This window comes from Amblyomma maculatum, chromosome 2 (genome assembly GCF_055883805.1).
Source record: "Amblyomma maculatum isolate TAMU_Amacu chromosome 2, ASM5588380v1, whole genome shotgun sequence".
Lineage (NCBI taxonomy): Eukaryota > Metazoa > Arthropoda > Arachnida > Ixodida > Ixodidae > Amblyomma > Amblyomma maculatum.
The window spans coordinates 73725874-73750394 of NC_139345.1; the positions used below are offsets into that span (position 1 = coordinate 73725874).

At 47.8% G+C, this 24521-nt stretch overlaps 1 protein-coding gene across 3 annotated transcripts in view; it reads left to right on the top strand.

Annotated features, from left to right (window-relative positions):
• Positions 1–24521, top strand: part of HisT (Histamine transporter) — a 70381-nt gene that overhangs the window by 26007 nt on the left and 19853 nt on the right. Inside the window, exons 1-3 of one of the 3 annotated variants that reach the window (XM_084594470.1) lie at positions 3190–3208; positions 15944–16012; positions 20183–20391. In XM_084594470.1, the coding sequence (XP_084450596.1) occupies positions 15982–16012; positions 20183–20391 (240 nt within the window). In that variant the 5' untranslated portion in view covers positions 3190–3208; positions 15944–15981. Of the gene's footprint in view, positions 1–3189; positions 3209–15943; positions 16013–19562; positions 19895–20182; positions 20392–24521 lie in introns of those variants that run through there. The other 2 variants (XM_084594472.1, XM_084594473.1) reach the window with 2 other exon arrangements.

Consider the following 24521-nt stretch of genomic DNA (forward strand, 5'->3'; position numbering starts at 1 on the left):
GCGTAGGAAGCGAGAGGCTCATTATTTTTCAACATAACAATTCTCACTGGGAGGGAGAGGGGCTGCGCCAACCTCGCTACTGTTTTGGTCTGACTGCATTACGTTCATCCTATGCGCCCGTACCAGCTGGAGATCAGAAACGCTTACTCCGCCGCCCACGAAACTGCTGGAGAAATTACGGTTGTACAGTTGCTTTTGCACTCTTGTGGACGGCATTCCTTTCAAGCACCTCCTTCGCGAATGAGACTATAGGACATAAAGGTATATCTTTGCATCCTTCAAGATGAGCGCTCTTCATTGTCGGCGGCGGAAAGCAGCTCGGATAACATGGACGAACGGGTCCGCGAGCGCAGCATGTGTGCGGCGTTGGAGGGGACAAGACGCGGCTCGCACGCTTTTCGGAACTCCCACCGACATCCACGCGCTCCAGATTGTTTTTGCTGCAAGTGTGTAAAATTGCAGTCGACCTCGTCGTCGAGAAGTGGGAGTACGCATGAAATTGTTTTCTGTGCTTGCATATACATGACATTCCAATACTAGGCATAACCCGTACTTTGTTCGCGCATCCTGTGTGGACGCCTTCGGTACTGGTATCCTAAACCAGGTGCTTCTGGGAAGCCGTGCTATGATAGGGGTCACTTGGTTCTGCATGCTGGTTCTCAGCGCGCTACGACACACTAACGATTGAGCGAATGTAAAACAGACAGGGCGAACAGAGCGCGAACTCACAACTGTTTAATGAAAATGCAGCACTTGCTTTTTATACATTTTTTACAGATGCTTTGTCATGGGATTATCACATATAATGCAATAATGCATATGTCGCCGCACCTCTATCTGTTGAGTGAGTGAGTGAGTCAACTTTATTGTCCGACAGAAAAGGCTCTTTTCTACCCCAGGTCCTCCCCTCCAGCGGAGGGGTATCTTGGGCCAGGTCAGAATCCGCTTCAGATGCTGGCCAAAATCCCCTGGATCTCTGAGGCCTCTTCAGCCAGTCATACCGCTAGTAGCTGGTGTTCCGGGGTTGAATTTCGTCTTTCGTCAATGTAATGGAAGCGTCACTAACACGCTTCTCGGTATCTGCCTCGAAAATTGCGTATGCCTTTCTAATCTCCCTTTCAATCATCATGCCCCATTATGCTTGTTCCCACGAAGTCCGGATGACACCCGTGCCGAGCACAATGCGTAGCCAGGTTACCTGGGGACGAAATCAGCTCACAGTTTCTAGAGTGTTCACTTACTCTTTTGTTAATACATCTTGATGACGTCACAATCTCGCGGTATCCCGCGGAATCTCACGAAGAAGTGTGACACCGCGTACGCACGCGCGCACACTCAAGAGCCTATAAATGCATTCGCCTTAAAAATGGTATGGACAAGTTTAATGGCTTAGCGCAGCAATCAGCTTGAGCGGATACCCCCGGGCACTGCTGCAATGGCGACGGCAAGTTGATGAATCGATGTTGACACTCGCTGGCAGTTGCGCACTTTTGTCTTTTGGCAACACTGCGAGGTACTGCAATTTCAACGGAAGGATGATGGTGCTGTTTTCCCTTTTCCCCATTGCGCAACGCTGTACAGGCCCATTGACACTTGCGAGTCGTGAATCGTGGTTGCATTAACGAGTGGTACTCATGCTCTATCTGATTACGTTAAATTGGCCTGGTTGCTTTGTCGACAAGCAGTGACCTGTTTCATTGACGTCAACCCTTTGCTAGCGTTTATTTTTTGCTGTATAGGGCATGTGAGATGCCATTGCGAGAACAGTGAATAAGCCTAAACAAATAGTTTCTTCAGCTGTCTCAAAGGAAGGATACATTTGCCTTTACACTTTTGTTTCCCACTTAATTGCTGCCATTATTCAAACACTTGTTCGGCCGGGAAAAAAAGTTTCTTTTTTCTTTTTCGCATAGGGTCACCAAAGTTTCCCGCCCGCCGTGTAAACCGCGTAATGACTCTCCTCACGTGTACATGTTGAAATAGGCGAACCACCCCTCAATGAGATGTTTCTTCAGATTACGGGACAAGGCTGAAATCATTGGGCACTCGGTCCGAGCTTTGCGTATTATACATGGTGCACTCAAACATTCCCCCTGAACCCTGCCAGAAGTTATGCTGTGGCGCGCGCCCTGGTTGGTGGGCCAAGCGTACGCCACTGGCGAGAAGTCCTCCTCGCGGTTCTGTAACTGGCGGCTTCACAAATCCCATTCTTCGACATTTTGGGAACAAGCTCTCTTCACCACACACCACCAGTTCACAGAATAGCAACGAAAAAAAAAAAAAGCCCGAATTTTTCGTCCTTCACTGATGACTCACGTATCATACGCGCATGAAGTTAATTCCCATCGCTGGAGTGGTGGCCGAAGAGTGAAGTACACCTACCCTGTTCTTCTGTAACGTGGTTTGACGATGCCAGTGCACGCTCTACACAAGAGACGCAAGGAATGCACTTACAAAAGGCCTGGAGTCGTTGCCATCAGAGACCTGCATTGCTGAATATCCCAAAGCGGGCGCTTCGTGTCTCTTCTTGAAGACGCGATTAGATGTGGTTGCGTACTCGGCTCTTGTTCCAGGTACAGGCACGCTCAGGGCTTATATGGGAGTGAAATGTCTCGTATTGCTCTCGCACACCTTCAGCATGTCGTAAAACTGCGGCGGTGCGCATGCTACTCTGTAGATTACGGCCGGGTTCACCCTTATGTGCGTGTTTGTCTTCGCCGCCGTCGCGATAACCGCACAGAACATTCCCACGGCAAGGCACAGGTCCCGGAACGTGCCGAGTCGGCTGCCGGACGGGCTTCCGTCGCAGTGCTGAGGTGTGCGCTTGTTCGCGGCTCGCGACACGCGGCAATGAAATCTTGCGCGTCTCGCGACAGGCGTCCGGAAAATGTCCTCTGCTCGTGGCCTTGATCGCTGTCCCCGTTCTTCGTCCCGTGGGTCGCGCGGTCGCTCTCTGCACTAAACTGCGCGCGAAATGTGCGTCAAGGAATTGTAGCCGGAGCTGTGTGGCTGTCCTCCGCTGTGTCGCCTGATATGTCTGCTGAGAACGAATGCGGCTCAGACCATTGCGTTGAAGCTGGCGGTCGTCTCCAGCTGGTGCTGTCCAGGACTGGTGCGGTTTCACCGGCGCCGTTCCGTCTGCCACGCAACCTGCGCGTCCTCATCTACGACGTCGTGTGGTCTCTGTTATGCTTGGCCCTTGGAAAAGGTGAAAGTGGTTTGTTGTTCTCGTTGCTTTCTCGCGAACGCTTTGCCGCAGAGCGGCAGAAGTGTGGCGCAAAAAGTGTTAAAGGCACGCTCACTCTTGCGGAAAAACGCGCAACGCTGGACGTTTTCCACACGCCGCTTTCCGCAGAAGCCGGTTTTGTTTTTCCGCAGGCTGACTTGTTTGACGTTCCGCGGAGCGATGGGGTCGGGAGCTATTTTTCCCGCCCCGCAGAACAGAGTAACCAATCACAGTGGACCGCAGACCAAGTTCAATGACTCCCGGCGGCGGCTATGAGAGCGACGGGTGTCACTTGAGTAGCCGACTTGTGCACGAGAAAAGCGCGCGCTTTCCTTTCTTTGTTGTCACGTGACTACCCGTTCCCGCTCCGCTCGCCTTCGCCTCCTCTGCATTCCACGACAAACGCAGCGGGAAAAGGGGTGTCCTTCCGAGGAGCTGCGACGCAGCGGCGCCGTGAAGCGGCGCCGTGAACGCTACACCGTTGCGGGAAGTTTCCCGCTAGTGTGAGCCGGGCTTTACTGGCTCAGGGTGCGGCAAAATTGACGCCGTTTGGCAGCTCGCTGCTGTCGTATTTTTCAGTTCATTATTCTTTTGCACGTGATAGCGTTAAGCCCCAATTCTGTAGAATGTCCGGCGTCCTTGTTGGCGAAAAATCAGGAGCCGCTCTGGCCGCTGGTAGTTGGCAAGTCACATAGCCAGGCGCTGATTGGTCGGCTGGTTGTGTGGCGTCATGCGAACTCATGGCATGCCGATGTGCCAGGAGCTGCTTGCTCAGGCAGATCCTTTGAGAAGCGAGGGTGAGATGGGAATCGAGCCCGGTACCTAAATTAGTCTTGGTTAAAGCGGAGCTTAATAATTATATAGAGGGTATGACTGAATAGCGGCACTAATTAAGGGATTATTGATTAAGCGAGTAGAAGTTTGCATATACACGAACGGGGATCCGAAAACGGAGCACCGACGTTATACCCGTTAACGCTGTCGCGTCGTATATACCCTTTAAGGCGGAGCTTTCAGTACGCCCCCCCCCCCCCCCCCCTCTTCCTTTTTGGTCAAGTGCTGTGTGATGGAGGTCGAGGCAGTGAGGGTGTTCAGCAACGGTGTGTTAAGTCAAAGGCTGCAAGCCTGCGGCACAGGGAGAGCCTTCGGTGCCCACTGCAACCCGTTTGTGTCACTGTTACGACCAAGCATCCGCAATTGCGCGCTCTATTGTTCGCCTGTGGGCATGGATAAGTTTTGTGAATATGTGGTGATGGTCCAATGGCTCTAAGTGAGCCTGTTTCCAGGAATCCTGTTTTGTAAGCATGTTTTGCTTTGTGGACAACCTGCAAATGCCAAATTGACCCTGTCAAGAGAACGTCTGGAAAAACACAAAGAAACGTCCCCCTGCGGGAAATAGCAGGAAGTGCTTTCTTTCTTTTGTTCACCCTTCCAGTCGAGAAGTGCTATCCTCCAGTGATGAATGCCTCCTATCCAAAGGAGACGACAGAGTGACATGTCCGCTGACGTGCAGGACAAGAAAGGAGCATGACTCAGACGGCCATTAAGTGATTTCCCGGGAATGCAGGAAAGATTTGCAATTGTCGAAAAGGGACCATGTTGGGAGCCCTATGCGGCGCCACGTGCACTCGGGTTTCTGAGAAGTAAAACCCCTTGTCAGAACCAGCCTGTGGTTTCTTTGCTGAAGAATAGAAATGTACCTCCTCTCCTCGCCGTTCCCAAGCTTTTCCCGCCAACAAGTGATCACGCCCAACGAATGAATGCCGGACCAGTCAGTGCTTCAGACCATCAGTGCAGTGATGTGTTCGATTGGATGCCGATACCTGAGGGGCGTGCCCTGGATTTGGTTGGTCAGCATCTTCAGAGAGGGGCTGGACATAGGGGGTTTTTAAGGACGCTGCAGAGCACGAAATGTCGCTCTGGGCCCTGGGTAAACGGCTCATCCAGTCGCTTCTCGCTATGAACTCTTAACGCTTGTCATTTTGCTGATGTACCCTTCTTCTTCATGTAAATATTCTTGTAAATACGTTTTCTCAAAGTGCCAGTAAACCTGCTTGTACATATTTTACCAACTTCGAAGATTCAGTCCTTCTTCAACCCGGAGTCTCTGCACGCTACCAAGTGAAGGCCGGGTCGCCATAGCCCCAGCGTCACGACAACTGGTGGCAGCGGTGGGATCTGAATCTACAAGCCCCAACACTGGTGACCAGCGTTGGGATCTGAATCTACAAGCCACAACATCTGGTGATTGGAGGTGGATCTGAAGCTACAAGCCACAACATCTGGTGATCGGAGGTGGCATCTCAAGCAACAAGCAGGCGCAACAATCGGCCAACAAGAGAGCAGCTCGGAACATCGATCGCATGTGTGGGTGAGTGCTTGGCTTTTCTTCTGATGTGGACCAGGTTCTAGAACAGGGTTAGATTTTAGAACTGGTAAAAAGTGTTGAAACGCCTTTAGGTTTGGTAGTTTGCACAGTTGTTTTGGAAGTAGCCGACACTCGGAGCGATCATGGACCTACAAAAGCTGCAGAAACCGGACCTGTTGCTATTGTGTGAGGAATTGGGAATTGATACAAGTGGTTTGGCACGAAAACCCTTGATTATAAAGGCAATCACTGATCTGGGAACCGATGATGAGGAGCTCAGTGAAGCATGGAACCTGATCGGTCAAAAAAAGGAACAGCTCAGACAGCAGAAAGAGCGAGAAATTGAAAGAGAAGCAAAAAAGCTGGAGCTAGAAATTGAGCTCCGGAAATTAGAACTAGAGTTGAGCAAGAGGTCGGGCGATTGTCCCCAGCTAGCGGTACCTCGTCTCAACAAGGAGACAGATTTCAAGATGTCAAAGTACATGCAGCCATATGTGATATCAGGGGATATCGGTCTGTATCTGGCTAACTTTGAGCGAACTTGCGAAAAACTGTCCTTCCAGCGAGACACTTGGTCTCAGAGATTATTGACGGTTCTGCCCTGCGAGGCAGCGGAGGTTGTCGCGCGGCTAAGCAAGGAGGACGCGGACAACTACGAGAAGGTCAAAGCTTGCCTTCTGAGAAAGTATAGGCTTAGCGCCGAGGCGTTCAGACAACGTTTTCGGAACGCTACTAAGTCCAGGGACGAGAGTTACCCTGAATTCCTGTACAATTTAAGAGTAAATTTGGGCGAGTGGCTAAAGAGCACTGATTCCTACAGTGATAGGGACGCTGTAGTCGAGCGAATTCTTTTGGAGCAGTTTTATAACTGCCTCCCAGAAAAAGAAAGAAATTGGTTACAGGACCGAGGCGAAATTAAGTCGGCAACTGAAGCTGCCGAACTCATTGAGGAGTATGCTTCGCGCCGACAATTCAGCAACCCAGCAGTGGATAGGCCCCGCGATCCCAAGTTGAGGGTGAATAACCGTCAGGAAAGGCACTTTGCTAGAGTTGGAAACGAAGAAATGAAGGTTTCTTCAGGCAAATTCCCTAGAAAGGACGGCAGTGAGAAAAGTGGGGAAGTGACCAACGCACAGAACACAAAGAACAAGCTTGGGGCTAGGAAGCCGCTCACATGCTTTAGGTGTAATGAGCAGGGTCACATTGCCGTCAACTGCCGGAAAGAAAAGTTTGTTTTCTCGTATGTCAGTGACTGCGATGAAAATATGCAGCTTTTGGAACCTTACATGCATGACCTAGTAGTCAACGGGAAGCCTTGCAAGGTACTGCGCGATTCGGCCGCAACGATGGATGTTGTCCATCCGGTGTATGTGTCGCCTTCCGACTATACAGGACAGTGTGCGTGGATCCGCCAGGTAGTGGAGGAACAGAGTGTGTGCTTGCCAATCGCGAACGTGGTCATCGAGGGCCCTTTCGGCAAGTTGACAACCGAGGCTGCCGTTTCAGGAAAGCTTCCTAAGTGCTATCCGTATTTGTTCTCCAACAAATCGGATATGCTACTGCGAAAGAGGGGCATCCTTTTCGGAGACAGAGTTGTGCCAGCCTTAACACGTTCAAAGGCGCGAGAACTAGCTACACTGCTAATTCCAGAAAAATCCACCGCGGAGGAAACGACAGCTAAAACAGTGGTCGATGCGGAAGACAGTGGGTCAGAAAACTTTGAGAGCAAGGCATCTCAAATAAGTCAACTTGAAAGTGAGCTTGATGAGACGCGGAATGAGGACGTCCTTGGGAGTAACCTCTTGCCGCCAGCGTCTAGTAATCTAACGAGACTTTTAAGTGAAAACCGAGAGGACTTAGCTATGGAGCAAACCGTGGTAAATCTAACGTTAAACCTTCCCGAGGAGATGGGGGATAACTTGATTTGCCTCAGCGGAAAAGGAAGCAACGCTCAGGAGCTTCTCAGAAAGACAGAGCAGAGAGGAGAACTAAAGAAATCCCAGCTGTCCGATCTGGGCGAAATAATAACAGAGTTTGAGGCCTGTTTCGTGGACAGGCCAGGCAGGACTGATTTGACTGAGCACGATATTGAGCTGACTTCAGACGTGCCAGTGCGATCAAGGTGCTACCGATTCTCTCCAAGGCAAAGAGAAATTCTGGATAGGGAAGTAACTCGCATGCTGGAATTGGGAGTAATAAAACCCTCGGAAAGCGATTATGCTTCGCCTATGATCTTAGTAGAAGCTCCAGGTAAAGACCCTAGGCCTGTGGTAGACTACCGAAAGCTAAATTCTCTCACCAGGGATCAAGTGTATCCTATTCCGAATATTGAGGAGAGAGTAGAACAGGTCAGTAGAGCGGCATATGTGACTACGCTGGACCTTACTCGAGGATACTGGCAAGTACCGCTCACTGAACGCGCCAGCAGATACGCGGCTTTCGTCACTCCGACGGGCAGCTACCAGCCAACAATGATGAGTTTCGGGCTCAAAAATGCTCCATTTTGTTTTTCCCGACTCATGGATAGGGTTTTAAAGGGGTGTGAAACATTCGCGGTGCCTTATTTAGACGACATTACGGTTTTTTCCGACTCATGGGCGGACCATATGGTACATCTAAGAGCTGTACTGAGCCTTTTGCGTCAAGCTGGACTAACCGTAAAGGCCGAGAAATGTTGCCTGGCAAGGGCGACCGTGGACTACTTGGGTCACCATGTAGGTCAAGGTTTCAGGAAACCCAGCGAGATTAAGATTTCTGCGGTAGCAGACTACCCGCGGCCGAGCACGAAGACGGAAATTCGAGCATTCCTGGGTCTGACTGGGTACTACAATCACTACATCCCTAACTATTCAGCTTTGGCTAGCCCTCTGACCGACGCTCTCCGCAAGACAGAACCGACAAATGTAGTCTGGGACGAACAAAAGGAAGCCTCCTTCGTAAACCTGAAGGCTGTGCTGATTAGCCGTCCGGTATTGCGAGCTCCAGACTATGGCCGAGAATTCACGGTCCAGTGTGATGCCAGTGATCGAGGGTTAGGTGCTGTTCTCTGCCAGAGAGATGACGACGGTAATGAGCACCCCGTGCTCTACTTGAGCAGAAAACTGAGTTCTAGAGAGAGGGCTTATTGCGCGTCAGAGAAAGAGTGCGCTTGCATTGTATGGGCCATTCAAAAATTGCAGTGCTATCTTGGAGGGGCCAAATTCACCGTAGAGACGGACCATTGTCCCCTGGCTTGGCTGCAAACTGCGACATCGAAGAACAGTCGCCTTCTTAGGTGGAGCTTGATTTTACAGCAGTACAATTTTGAAATAAGATACAAAAAGGGGAAGTTAAATGGGAATGCGGACGCGCTTAGCCGCTCTTTCTAAGCGGTCCGAGATGTTCCTCACCATGTATCCAAATTGATAATCAGGTTTTTTTTTTTTTTTTTTCGTGCGCTTGTATATGTGTGACTATGTAAAGCAGCACGTTTGGTTTTCTAGGAATACGTGGGTCCTGAACGTCTTGAGAGTGGGCTTTTCTCGAACAACAATGGCAGTTTTCTTTTGACCTGGTCTCTTCAGACGGGAGCCGAGTGCTTGCTTCGACATGTGGTTGAGTTTCAGACAGCTCGAGCAATTTGGCCTACAACAATCAAGACAACGCGACAAGCAACAGCGAGCTTCAAGCGTTCACGTGCAGGCCATTAAGTCGTCTCTTCATGCAGCAGCTGGGACTGCTGCCCTCCGAGACTCTTCTGGCGGGGGAGGAGGCTGTTACGACCAAGCATCCGCAATTGCGCGCTCTATTGTTCGCCTGTGGGCATGGATAAGTTTTGTGAATATGTGGTGATGGTCCAATGGCTCTAAGTGAGCCTGTTTCCAGGAATCCTGTTTTGTAAGCATGTTTTGCTTTGTGGACAACCTGCAAATGCCAAATTGACCCTGTCAAGAGAACGTCTGGAAAAACACAAAGAAACGTCCCCCTGCGGGAAATAGCAGGAAGTGCTTTCTTTCTTTTGTTCACCCTTCCAGTCGAGAAGTGCTATCCTCCAGTGATGAATGCCTCCTATCCAAAGGAGACGACAGAGTGACATGTCCGCTGACGTGCAGGACAAGAAAGGAGCATGACTCAGACGGCCATTAAGTGATTTCCCGGGAATGCAGGAAAGATTTGCAATTGTCGAAAAGGGACCATGTTGGGAGCCCTATGCGGCGCCACGTGCACTCGGGTTTCTGAGAAGTAAAACCCCTTGTCAGAACCAGCCTGTGGTTTCTTTGCTGAAGAATAGAAATGTACCTCCTCTCCTCGCCGTTCCCAAGCTTTTCCCGCCAACAAGTGATCACGCCCAACGAATGAATGCCGGACCAGTCAGTGCTTCAGACCATCAGTGCAGTGATGTGTTCGATTGGATGCCGATACCTGAGGGGCGTGCCCTGGATTTGGTTGGTCAGCATCTTCAGAGAGGGGCTGGACATAGGGGGTTTTTAAGGACGCTGCAGAGCACGAAATGTCGCTCTGGGCCCTGGGTAAACGGCTCATCCAGTCGCTTCTCGCTATGAACTCTTAACGCTTGCCATTTTGCTGATGTACCCTTCTTTTTCGTGTAAATAATCTTGTAAATAAGTTTCTCAAAGTGCCATTAAACCTGCTTGTACATATTTCACCAACTTCGAAGATTCAATCCTACTTCAACCCCGAGTCTCTGCACGCTACCAAGTGAAGGCCGGGTCGACGTAGCCCCAGCGTCACGACAGTCACCCGCCCCGATGTTCTCACACAGTGTTCTCTTGCGGGCGAAGGGTGTTTTTTGAGCTGCTTTTTCCGTGCAATTTACTTTTTTAAAGCGATCACATACGACGCCTAAATAATTGGTGTAGCATTTAGTTCTAATATTTGGTTGCTATAAATGACGGATGGTCATGAAAGGGACACGAAAGAAAAGTATTCGTGCACGACAAAACAACATGCGTCAAAACAGCCCACAAAAAGCAACGCAATCACAAAACGGCATCGGAAAAGAACAGCATGGTGACAAAATAGCACGCGTAAAAACAGCACGGTGCAAAACAGCATACCTAAAAAAAAAAAAAAAAAGAAGACTAGTGCAGCAAAAAAAAAAAATAAAGACTGCAGACGGGCAAAAAAGCGCACGGACAGTCTTGCGGACAACACAGCGCGCGGACAACACAGCGCGCGGACAACACAGCGCGCGGGCAACACAGCGCACGGGCAACACAGCGCACGGGCAAAGCAGCGCGCGGGCAGAACAGCACAGCGCAGTACGGTGCAACACTGTATAGCGGTGAATTGACATAGCCATAACCGTGAAGAGTAAAAAGAAAACGCATACCGCAGCGGCGTTTAGAGTTTGAGACTGTTGTTTTCGTTGATTAATTAATGAAGCATGGCTATGACTTGATGTCTCAACATGTCAGAAAGCTATGGCGAATGGGTGCTCTTTTTGCTGCTTAATGAAAGAAACAGGGTAAGGATTGGACCTCTCAATAGAATAGAAATATGTGCGCATTGGAGGCTGTTAGAAATGCGGCGAGCGAGTGCCCTAATGTGATGGCCAGCAAAGCTGACCTGTTCGCATCAGCCTTGTTTCGAAACCCACTCCCGCTCGAAAAAATCTTTTTTTCATTTCAGGTCAAACAGCTGTTGACCGCGCAAGTAGCTCAGAGGACAATTATATGCATGTATTTCATTACGAATTATGTGAGGAGTGACTCAATCGAGATAATTTGTTTGTGAGGGTTCCTGAAGCATATAGGATTTCTTTTTAGTGTATTTAAAAATATTGAGTTGTTTGTCAGCCAATCTATTACCTTAAATATGTCTTGCTGAAGTCATTTTACGTTTTGGGTAGAAACCTGATATCTATAGCCACGGTGTCATCTATATATTGGAAAACTATCACACTTACCCCTGGCTTCACAAATCTTAGAACAGACATAAACATTGAATATCAATGCTAGGAGTGCACTTCCTTGCGGAGCTCGTTATTTTGCATGTTTAAGTTCGCTGTTTTATTCTCAATCCTAGAGCACTGAATACTCTATCCATAAAATGTCCCCGAAAAGACCGATTAAACTATCGTTTAGGACCTATGTAGTGTATAAACTTTTTCACATTGGGTGATAGCTATTAATATCAAAAGCTCATAAGTCTAAGAACGGAGCCAGTACAAGGTGATTATTTCCGGTTCCGCAGCTGACAGCTGACGTAATCTGAGAATTCTAAAATGGCAGTTGTGTTTCTTTCCTTAGTGCAGCCTTGTAGTGTGCTGGGTTATAGTGGTTGGGCAATTTATAGGGAATCTTTTTCGCAAAACGACTGCATGACAGATGCCCGTGTTTTCCCGGAATGTATGCAAGTGCAGGTGTGATAGCGATCGGTTTGCAATTCATGCAGCGAGTTTTCCTTTCTCTTTTTATACACACTATGATATACTGCGGTTTCCAGTTATTATGGCATTATTTTGATACTCCATTTGATATGTTAGGAACTATACGCCTCTTAACACGTTGAAGTTTCTTTAGAGATTACTGTATCGAGTCTTATTGAGACCTTGTTGCTTGAATCTTTTCATTCTGCATGCCTCTGAGCGTGGATAGATAGAAAGGGGAGCCATAGTGAAGGGCTACAGAGTAATTTCGACCACCTGGGGATCTTTAACGTGCGCTGACATCGCACAGCACACGAACACCTCTTCGTTTCGCCTCCATCGAAACCATGACCCTGTTCATTCGGCCACGAGGAGCCACACTTCGCGAGATTCCGCGGGGTACCGCGAGATTATGACGTCATCACCTGGTGACGTCATTGGCCATGACCAGATGTGAGGTCATCACGACGTCACTTGCGGTCACGTATAATAACCGGGCGTCATCATGACGTCGTTCCTGGTCATGACCGATGACATCACCAGGCGATTCACACGGACGAAGGTGACCCCGCCGGGCGTCCGGTCCAGGCGTCCGTGCTGCTCCTTTCATTTGGCGTTTCCATGAGCACCACGCCATTCAGTATACACAAAAGCAGACGCAGTAAAGCAGGAGTCAGTGGCGTTTCAAACAAAGGCTTTCGCCTCATCGCACTTTTAGTGGCCCAAAATGCACCCCAGCATTTTTTTTTTTTCAAGTACTGTTTGGAAGCACGGAAGGATCAACCACCGCTAACTGCCTGCTTTGGCGGTGTTTGTCGCCGGAAGTTTCGCTTGGCCGGCGAACAAACACTGTCGACAAACGCTGTTTGCGTTTATTTTTCTTTGTCCAAGTCTGTCATACAGATGAAGCATCCCGGCAACTTGTCATGTTTCTCAGCTGTTTATGCAGTGTGGCGAGCTGTTTGGAAACAAGTTGCCGGATTGTCGGCGAACGTGTTTTGTTCATGTCGCTGTTCTGTTCCCGCAGTGTGACTCGGGCTTAAAGCCACGTGTTTTAATGGTCGCCAGACAGAGTACCTGTCTCCTTAGTCATCATCAACAGCCGGGCTAGACTATGGCTATACCCACTACAGGGCGAAGGCCTTTGCCACATTCCTCCCATTAACCCTGTGCTGTGCTAGCTTCATCCTCTTGACCCCTGCGAACTTCTTTACCTCATTCGCTCACCTGACTTTATGCCCCCTCCCCCTCCCCCCTACTACGCTTTCCTTCTTATGCAATTGGTTACCCTTTTTGACTATCGATTATCTCTCTTCGCACTATATCGCACTGCCCATGCCCATTTCTTCTTGCTTTCCACGCACCAGAATGGGATTAACTTTGAGTTATTTCTCTTACCCACTCTGTACGCTTCCTGTCTCGTTACGTTATACATCTACCATTCTGCGTTCCATAGCTCCCTGCGTTGTGCTCAACTTAACTAGAATCCTCTTCGTCAGCCACATTCTGGCACCATAGGCGTGTACATGTAAGTTATAATTGTTATAAACATTCCCCTTGGTCGATACTGGTAGGCTGTTAGACATAATCTGCGGATATACTTACCAAATGCGCTCCATCCCAATCATATTCTTCTAATTATTTCCCTTTCGTGGTCCGGATCTGCGGTTACTATAAGTAGACATTCGCATACTATAGTGGTTCGATACCTACTTTGAACTTCTGTTCCTTCCCGAGGCTGTTGTTGAACATTAGTGTTATGCGTACTGATTTTTAGGCCTACATTTCTGCTCTTCCTGTCTAGGCCGTCAGAACAAATAGAACAGGACGCGCTAACAATCAACTGATTTTTATCAGTGGCTGAACACCTAGGAATAAAAAAATCGCCGCGTGTGCGCAGGGTGCATACACGTGCACACACATAAGCTGAAAAACGCAGTCTAAAAATGCTTATTCGTTTTCGTGCAGGCCCAGTGACGCATCACTGGCGCAGTTGTTATGGTTCTTGAATGAAAAATGCTTCCAAAATTTCACGTGCAATGGCACTGCTGTCCCTGGCAATATTCTATTTCCCGAAGGCATGGGAACACGTATGTGTGGGCGACATTCGAAATTTTTTCAATGCTCAAACAAGTTTGTACTGCTACCTCGTTCTCCTAATGAACGTTCATGCTTCCCTGCGCGATCATTTATGCAGCGTCCTGTCTGGCCTATATGTAGGCTTTCCACACGTTAGTGGTGTAAACCACAGCTGTCGCGCATTTTACAAATGATTTCTCATGTTTTATGACAATCACTTTTCCTCTCTTTATGCTTTGCCGTGCGAGAGCACAGCTGGCCGAGCGTTTTCGGTGCTGAAAACATCATTGGCACAGCGTACCCGTTGGCCGCTTTCTGCTGGTTGTACGCGATCTTGTGCATGTAAGATACTAATGGTTTCGTACCATTGTTTTGAGCCCTTTTGCGCGCTTATCGTTTTAAGTTGGCAGTGTTTCGCTCACGTGGTGGTGAAAACATTTATTCAAAACGTTTATTCATAATGAATATTTAAAAGAAGATATAGTCTTAAGGGCCCCGGCCTTAAGGCCGATTCACACGACATACCGTCGGTCCGCAGACCGCGTATTACGTGTTCGCTCGTCACTCAGAACTGGTCATTGGTCTGACGCCATCAAGCAGACTCGGCGCACCAAGAAGGAAATGAGCGTTTGTCCGTGCGCACTTACCCCCTATGTTCAACTTACCCCTCAGTACCCCTATCCAGAGAAATCAACTATAATCCATCTCACAAGCTGTTTGCAGCACTGCGTAAGGTAGGGACGCCTCGGCTCAGTCAGGATGATGCGCACTATAATAGGTTGATTCTACGTACAATTATCTATTATAATGCGCGACCAGCACGGCACACAAGAGCACAATTATAGTGCGCATGGTCCTGAATAGGGCAGGACCGGGGCGACAACTTGCCTCGCATAGTAGTGACGTGTGAACACGCAATACGCGGTCCGTGGACCGACGGTGACAGACAGGGACACCACTGGCGGTTGCCGCTTCCCGCGCACGCCGAGGAGGTTCGCCTTCTTCCATGCCTCCCAGTCATTCCGAGAAGAATTAGGAATGGGGAGAAGGGATTGAAATGTGTTATAATGGTGAAGAGGCGCAGGAGCAGCCTCTTGTCTGCTTTTCCGTGCCATTTGGAGTCGCGGGAGTCGGTGGAGTGCCGCCGGGCTCGCTGGGGGCTAATGCTCCAGTAAGCTTTATTTTGCCGTGTGCTTGCATCTGCCGGACACACATCCGCCTCACGTATATTGAAGTGTTTCAGGCGTACGTTTGTTCGTTCTAAGGAGTTGCGAGAACTCCATGGACGAGAGTAAGCGTTTAAACGAATGGTTACTCTCAGAAGGTTTCAGAGCATCATTCTGAACTTTTCGTGTCTCGTCACAGCGTCGCACTTTATGTTTGGGGTGTGCATGAAACTCCTGCGAAACGAACTTGTTTTTTGTTCTGTGTTTCCGAAGTGCTACGAGGGCGAGTTGAAGTCAAGGTCTGTCAGGTGCCGACGTGTTCATTATATGCTCCACTTCGTCACAGCGTCTCCACTCGCTGCAGACCGCAGAAAATTAAACAAGGGATGAAGTAAGAAAGATAAAATTGCAGGAACAGGGAGCAGTCTTCCCCACTTCAGACAGCGAATCGCCTACCCTGTTTTACCAACGCCTTCGTCTCTAGTCACGCGCGCAACGTTATTCAAAGAGCCTTCGGCACTTGTGTTTTGTTATGATGTGGTCGTCTCTCCCTCGTGAGTGACGACGATTCGAGACGCGGAGAGAGAAAGAAACGCGTTAAGTCACTGTGCCGCCCTGTTCGAGCGCACCTGTCGGCACGCGCTCCGCTCGGCTGTCGGCGTGTACGCGCACGACAAGAACACCGCCATGCACGTGTTAATCAGCGCGCGCACGTCTCCGGCTTGTCGTCGCAGGTGTCACCAGAGCCGGGGGGACGCCCGCCTGCCAACACATGGAGAAGAACGGCCATCTGAAAGTGAAAAGTGAGTCACTATCACGCATTCTTCGGGGGACTGTTTTTTTGAGATCACCCCTCCTAATTTCTCGCTTTTTTTTTTTTCTTTTGCTACTACGGTAGCCAACTCTAGCCTTCAGCGTCAGTGTGAGTGGGTGCCTGAAAGAACGCCAACTCGGGCCTCTCGTTTCATGTGGGAGGGTAATCAGCCTGCCATGACATTTGAATTCACGTTACCCCTTGCAACGGGCAGGAGCTGCCAACTCGGGTCGCTCCTTTCATAGAGGAGGGTGATATCAGAGTCAGCCTGCCAGAACCCTTTGCATTCAGGTTACCTCTACGACACGCAGGCACGTTCATACGGCTTGGTTGAAGCATGACTTCATATGTGGGCTGGTAGCTTACACCCTCGCGTTGAGCTTAAGTCTCCCTAATAATGCAGCACCTTACACTGATTGGGCGTGATAGGGGAATAAGGTAGCAGGCAAAAGAAGCTTCTGCGTCCATGCAGGTTTAACCGGATCTAATTTTGTGCTCCATTGGTCGATAAATAAATAATTATCGACCAATAAGCTTTTTCTACGAATCCTTTCATGGTTGACATGGATGGAGTGCATGGTATAGGCGGAGTTGAATGTCTAGAAGTGACTCGATCAGGCTACGAGGGACGCCGTAGTGCGAGGCTCCCGATTGAGATCCTTTCGGCCTCGACAGTAAGAGTGGATTTTTTGTAATCGGGATCTGGCATTTTATCGATGCAAGCCCTCTTCATTTGTCTATTTAGTGTCCCTTTAAAGTGTGTTATTTATCAATTAATTGAAAAATTGAGAAAAAAAAGAAAAATGCGTTAAAATGTGTGAAACAGCTCTGAATGGAAAGTCAACATTTGCTGTTGCTAAGTATAGCTGTAAAGAAAAAAGAAAGTAAAAATTAAAGGATACCAAATTTTTTAAAAAGTCAGGAACATGGTTTGGTTTATGGGATTTAAGGTCCCAAAGCGACTCGGGCCATGAGAGACGCCGTAGTGGGGGCCTGAAAATTTCGACAGCACACGGGCGCCTTGCTTTTGACCTCCATCAGAAAAGCGGCCGCCGCGGCCGGGATTCGATCCCCCATCCTTGGGTACAGCAGTCGAGCCAAGTGAAAAACATCGTGCATGTGTTTGAAGCGCTACCGCGTCATACCCTTAACGGCGCAGCTTAAGTGTCTCCCTATTTTTTTTTTCTTTCTGCCTCAAGCATGCACTGTTACACTATCTGGCTGCGCAATTTAAAATAAATGCTACGTGACAGCGTATATTGGGGTCGCTGTGCCGCCAAGCCGTCAGCATTTTATAGCTAGCTGCTCTATTCGCACAAACTATAAGGCGGAGGAAATGGCCATAGCGCTTGCATTAATTAACAGGTACAGGGGCGAAAATAATAATCAGTCATTACATGTCGGCGGCCAACAATTATGTCAAACGGAAAATATCATAAGCAACCAACATAATAAATCTAAAGGTACTCGAAAAGAGAGATTCAAACAATATGGGCCCACTGCCGTGAGCAGGGAAATGAAGGACGTTCACGAGCTCACCCGATGTCTACCGTGATAGCGGCCGGGATCGACCACTTAGATACCGAGACATCATGCAACACTATAGACTAAGTCGAGCGGTATACCCACCGCTAGACAGATCACTAAACAAAGAGCAAGAAAATGTTTGAAGACTCTATATACACAGACAAGGACATATCCCAACCCCCTGCTCATGCCCAGGTGGTACCCAACACAGTACATAGATAGACATGCAAAAGTAGCAAAAACACAGCAAACAAGGTTCACATGATCTGGACATGCCCAAACATAACACGAACACATCAGCAAGAAAGAACAGAGGCCTCCTGGGTGGCTCTGATGCTCAGCGCGGACCCGAAGACACAGCTTGCTCTCATCCAACTGGCTGGCTGAAGGCGCCGCCCGGACACAAGAGCTCTTAGCCGCTTTTTAACCGAATGGGTATCCTCATTTTAATCAGTCATTTAATCAATCAATCAATCAATCAATCAATCAATCAATCAATCAATCAATCAATCAATCAATCAGTCAATCAATCAATCAATCAATCAATCAATCAATCAATCAATCAATCAATCAATCAATATATCAATCGAGCAGCGTGTGAGAAAAACGTACCAGAAAAAAACGCGCACGGGATTTCGTATCAAAACTGTGACGCAATCCTTTTTATTATTATTTCTTTTTTTGTTGTTGTGGTGGTTGTTTCAGCGTTCAGGATGGTGTCATACCATTTCTTTTCTCATTTAGCATCCATGTTCTAGTCGAGTTGGAGGCTATAGTTTGCGATAGTGATTCGAACCGAGGACATATCTTTTCCCAAAAGACCAAACCAACTGAAAGCTTAAGGGTTTCCCTAATTGTTTCGTCGCGTTACCAGGCACTGCATGCGGCGCAATGCAAGTTACTAATGCTGTCTGCTGATGAACTCAGTCAGTTTCGACGCATATGTAGAAACACGTTCAGGAGTGGGCGGCAGCAGTGCCTCCTAGGGTAGCCACCCTATTGCCTCCACTTCGCTGGCCTTCGTCTCTCCTGCACACTGTGTCCCTTCTCGTAAGTTCTTTAACGTGCATTGACGTCATATTGTTACGGGGGCCTTGATATGGCCAGTTCACCCAGTATGCCAATTATCTAGCACAGCGGGACACAGCACAGCACAGCCCACTAACTGCACACACTTCAGCGTCGTCGTCTCTCAGCACAAACGCTCAATTCTTCTTCTTCACAATATGGTCGACTTAATGCTTGCTGCTTGTTTCCAAAGGACTGAGCTCGCGTACGAAAAAAAAAAAAAAAAGAGGCTGAAATAAATCTAGACATTATTTTTTTAGGTGACTCACCCAAGTTCTAGTCAGGCAAAACTCTTCCGGTGTGGGCACTTGCCAACGCGTTGTTGACCGTGACCTGCGCCAGCTGCCAAAACGATGACCCATCGTGAAGTCTGTAAGATTATGGGTGACCTGTGTCGACACTCGTCCATACCTAGGTTATGGCTCGACGAGAGCTAGGAAATCAGTCGGCATGCAGTAGGGAAACAGGGAACTATATATCAGTGTCACAGCGGTTGTATCCACTAATTAGGCTTCAAGCCCCGCTGCGGTGGCTCATGGTTAGGGCGCTGGACTGCTGTACCCAGGGATGCAGGATCGAATACTGGCCACGGCGGCAGCTATTCGATGGAGCCGAAAAGCAAGGCGCCGCCCGTGTGCTGTGCGCGACGTCAGTGCACGTTAAAGAACCCCAGGTGGTCCAAATTTCCGGAGCCCTCCACTACGGCGTATCTCATAGCCGAGTCGCTTTGGGACGTTAAACTCCATCAACTAAACCAAACCAATTAAACGCTACTGACACGGACCGAATGATAAGACGCTGCTGTATTGGAGTGTGGTGTACGTGCGTAACGAGCGATACGCGCTCCGACTGTCCCTGCGCGTATAGCTGCGCGGAAGCAGACGACGCGTGCCAGACGCCGCTTCCTCGTCGACGCCGCGGGGTCACGCTGCGGCAAATACCGATACTTTGCGCACACAGTACGAGGAGCCACCAGTAGCGACAACGTGGCTCCTCGCTTCGGGCGATTCTGAGCCGTCGGGCGTCGAAGTTTATCAACCGGCGTGTGAGAGAACGCATTGAAGCGAAACCGATTGCGCCTTTGGGAGATACCGTTGGTATCCGTTGGAAAAAGTGGTCTCTGCGGTGGATCGTCCGAAGCAGTAAGGAACCCCGGGTGAAGTTGCTGAAATTGTGCGCTTCTCGGCCATGCCTCGACCAGTTTGTAGTGTGGGTTCTGGAATCGACGCTGTTGATCGGCGGGTCTGACAGTAGCCAACGCTCCTTATTTCATCCGGTGTGCCCCCTTTCTATTCACTGCCGCGTCTGTGATCCATCCGCGCACCATGACCCTATAACAAGCGGAATAAGCTTGAAGGCAAGTCGCCTTCTCGAGGTGTATGTAAAGTCGACTTGCAGTGCCGTTTTGTGACCCAGTGGCGGGTTGGATGTTCCCGGAGTGTCAGGCGAATGCCTCTTGGTTGCGCTGCAGCTATTGAGGGAACTACCTGCAGGGAATGCATGTACTCGCGGCTGTGCTACGTCACGCTTTGTGGGGCGCCCCTAACTGCCTGAACCACCGCAGCTGAAGGCGACGCTGGCGGCAGTTCGACCGCGTCGTCGCCCCTGTCGCCGTTGGCGGCCGGCAGCAGCGGCGCGGCCTCCTCGGACATGGGCGACACCCTGATGCGCCTCTACCCTTGGCGGTTTGTGCAGCTGGCGCTGTTCTGCCTTTACTCCATGACGAACGCTTTCCAGTGGATTGAGTACTCAATCATCAGCAACCTTGTGGAGGTGGGTGCATCGCCCTGTGGTAATGTGCTCATGCAGTAAAATAAAAATAAATAAAAAAGCAATTGACTGCAATTGGGAAATTTCGAATTGTAGATTAGTGCGCAATTGGATCAGTTCAAACTCGCCCAATTCTATCTCTAAAGTTTCATGGAAGTAATATAGTGCACTCAGCAGACATTCACAAAATGTACCTCTACCTTAAGATGTACAAAATGCTCAGTATGAGTGATAGTAAGGTGAAAAAGAAAAAAAAAAGCCATATTTGTGGGGCAAAACTCTACACGAATGTGTCGACATTTTTATGAAGGAATGCTGATTTTGACAACTGCACGATTTCATAGAAATCAAGCAAGCAAGCAAGCATAGCCTGAACACAATTCATTGAACACACATTAGCTCCCACTTATATATCCCACATGTATGACTGATACTGGGACTAGTGATATATGTCAGGTTGATGCAGTTATTTAATTTAATCTCAATTGCAGAAAAAGTCCAGATGACATATACCATTCAGCAGATTTTTTTAAAATCAAAAATGCAAATGTTCCCATGTATATTTTGAATGCAGTTAGGCAGACCATTTGGGTCTATCAGTAAAACCAACTGGATTTGCCAAATGGTTCCATTTTGAAAGTCTAGTTGGAGTCAGTTGTATTTAATTATGATTCAATCGTAACCAACTGGAAGCAATGATTTCTCAACTGTTCCCAGTTTGTCCACTCGATTCCCATTCCCCTCGCACTCAGTTGCAACCATTTGGAAGTAAGGACTTCCCAACTGGTTCCAATTGATTCCTATTGGCAGTGCCAATTGTATTCAGTTATTTTTTGGCTGGGGCTGCAGGCACATTTCTGTAGCTTGGTTAAAGCTAGCTGGGCTTTATATCTGTGACCAGTGTTCTTTCACATAATATAATACCTTATGAATGTATGCTAATGAGTATGTTTAGATGTTTAGAAGTAGGCGGTAGGATAGTTAAAGAGGATACCGGTAAGCTGTCTAAGGAGACGAAAGATTTGATTAAGAAACGGCAGAGTATGAAAGCTTCCAATCCAACAGACCAGATCGAATTGGCCGAGATATCAAAGCTAATCAATAAGCGCAAGGTGGCCGATATAAGGAAGTATAACATGGAGAAAATTGAGCATGCTGTAAAGAACGGGGGAAGCCTTAAAGCGGTAAAGAAGAAATTGGGCATAGGCAAAAACCAGATGTATGCGATAAGGGACAAGGCGGGCAACGTCATCACTAATATGGACAAGATAGTCAAAGTAGCCGAGGAGTTCTATACAGATCTCTACAGTAGCCAAAGTAGTCAGGACCGTAGTGAGATTGGCGGTAGGGAAAAACAGTCAGACGTTCCACCAGTGACGAAGGACGAGGTCAAGAAAGCACTAGAAACTATGAAAAGGGGGAAATCAGCTGGAGAGGATCAGATAACTACAGATTTGCTGAAGGACGGGGGGGATATCGTGCTAGAAAAACTGGCTACCCTGTATACGCAGTGCCTGGTGTCATCGACGGTCCCGGAAGCATGGAAGAATGCAAACATTATCCTCATTCACAAGAAAGGGGACTCTAAGGACCTTAAAAATTACAGACCAATCAGCTTACTGTCTGTTACGTATAAGGTATTTACTAAGGTAATCGCCAATAGAATCAGGACAACCTTAGACTGCAATCAAGCAAAGGATCAAGCAGGGTTTCGGAAACGGTACTCTACTATCGATCATATCCATACCATCAATCAGGTGATAGAAAAATGCTCGGAATATAACCAGCCCTTATACATAGCATTCATTGATTACGAAAAAGCATTTGACTCAGTTGAAACCTCGGCGGTGATGCAGGCATTGCGAAATCAGGGGGTAGACGAGCCGTACGTGAAAGTGCTGGAAGATATATATAGTGGCTGCACAGCAACCATAGTTCTACATAAAGAAAGCAATAAAATTCCCATAAAGAAAGGTGTTAGGCAAGGAGACACAATCTCCCCAGTACTATTCACAGCTTGTTTAGAGGAAGTATTCAGAGACTTGGAATGGGAGCAGTTAGGGATAAGGGTAGATGGAGAATACCTCAGTAATCTGCGATTTGCTGATGACATTGCCTTGCTAAGCAACTCGGGGGATGAACTGCAAATAATGATTGATGACCTAGACAGAAAAAGTAGAATGGTAGGCTTGAAAATCAATATGCAGAAGACTAAAGTAATGTTCAACAACCTCGGGAAGGAACAGCAGTTTACATTAGGTAGCGAAATACTGGAAATAGTAGGCGAATATGTCTACTTAGGACAGGTAGTAACCGCAGATCCAGACCATGAAAAGGAAATATCAAGAAGAATAAGATTGGGATGGAGCGCATTTGGCAAGCACTCGCAGATTATGACCAGCAGCTTACCGGTATCGCTCAAGAGGAAAGTGTACAACAGTTGCATCTTGCCTGTACTCACCTATGGGGCTGAAACGTGGAGGCTAACCAAGAGAGTTCTACTTAAGTTGAGGACAACCCAGAGGGCTATGGAACGAAAAATGGTAGGGGTAACATTAAGAGATAGAAAGCGTGCAGAGTGGGTCAGAGAAATAACTCAAGTTAATGACATTCTAGTGGAAATTAAGAAGAAATGGACATGGGCAGGACATGTAGTGCGAAGAGAGGATAACCGATGGTCGCTGAGGGTAACAAACTGGATTCCAAGGGAAGGAAAGCGTAGCAGGGGGAGGCAGAAAGTTAGGTGGGCGGATGAGATTAAGAAGTTCGCAGGGGTCAAGTGGATGCAGCTAGCACAGACACGGGTTAAGTGGAGAAATATGGGAGAGGCCTTCGCCCTGCAGTGGGTATAATCAGGCTGATGATGATGATGATGATGTTTAGATAAAAAAGGCAAAAGGGAAGCGAGTAGCAAAGTGGATATACCTGAACGAGGATTCGTAAGAGGAGCCGGCGACTTAATGGTGTCACATCATACTCTTAATGACAATGCTTAATTGTGCCACACAGTTTTTTTAGCACACATTTCATTTTTTTTTTTTTTTTGCTGTCATTGAACGGCTCCATTTTTATTGAAAGTGGTGTCTTTGTCATTAGAATGGCGTAGTGTAACAACACAGGCCAGCTTTTATTTGTTTTTGGTGTACATTTAACCGTTTGTATGAAAGCACCATATTTTTGCATGCCGAGTACAACCAAACTATCACATAAACCATTCAGCATATTTCTATTTTTTTTAATTAGCCTCCTTGGTTCTCTGTACATTTTAAAAGTTCAAGTTTGTGTTTTTAAGTTCAAGTGTGCAGTTTGACATGACCCGATTTGGCAGGAAGAAAATGAATTTAGAAGATTGTTGAGCTTTAACAACTTTAATGCAGGTTAAAAAAGGCAGGTGTATGGATACAAACCTCATTTGAAAGCTCTTTATGAACTCATTGGTAGAAATGTTTAGCCCCCTCCCCTTCCCTCCTCTTTTTTTTTTTTTTTGACGAAAACCAGAGATTGAAACAGCTTGAAAGCAATACTTTTCAATTTCTAGAGCCATATTCTTGGCATAATTCTGCAGGTGTATGCATGTGAGACATGCATACAATTTACATCTTATTAAATATATACACATAGACTTGGCAGGACTTTGTAGCGCTTTGTTACACTTGTTTAGAAATTTGTAACCCTTAGAATGCTTTGCTGAATGGAACAGCTATACTGTGGTCAGTGAAATGCACCGGAACTGTATTTTAGAGATTTCTTCAAAAGCAGCTTTCCTGCTTGCCGGACATGGCCCTTGGTAAAATGTAATATTGTTAAAGAAAGAAGTACGGTATGACTACATTCACAGAAATAAGGGGTGGTGTGATGCAAGCTTTTACCTCCATTTCGTGCCACAGCCAGATGGATAAAGCACAAGGTGTACCTTTGCACCAGGTTCGTGTTAATATGTTTTCATTACAGCGATATATAAATTCAATGAGCTGATTGAGTTCTGAATACTATGCTCTGATGACAGGTTGCAGCACCATGCCTTGCTTGTCTTCATTTGAGATAGTAGGGCTCTTATTAATGCAGACTTACATCACTTGAACTTTACGTTTATTTAAGCATAAGCTTTGGTCCTGTTCACCTTAAATGTAAGC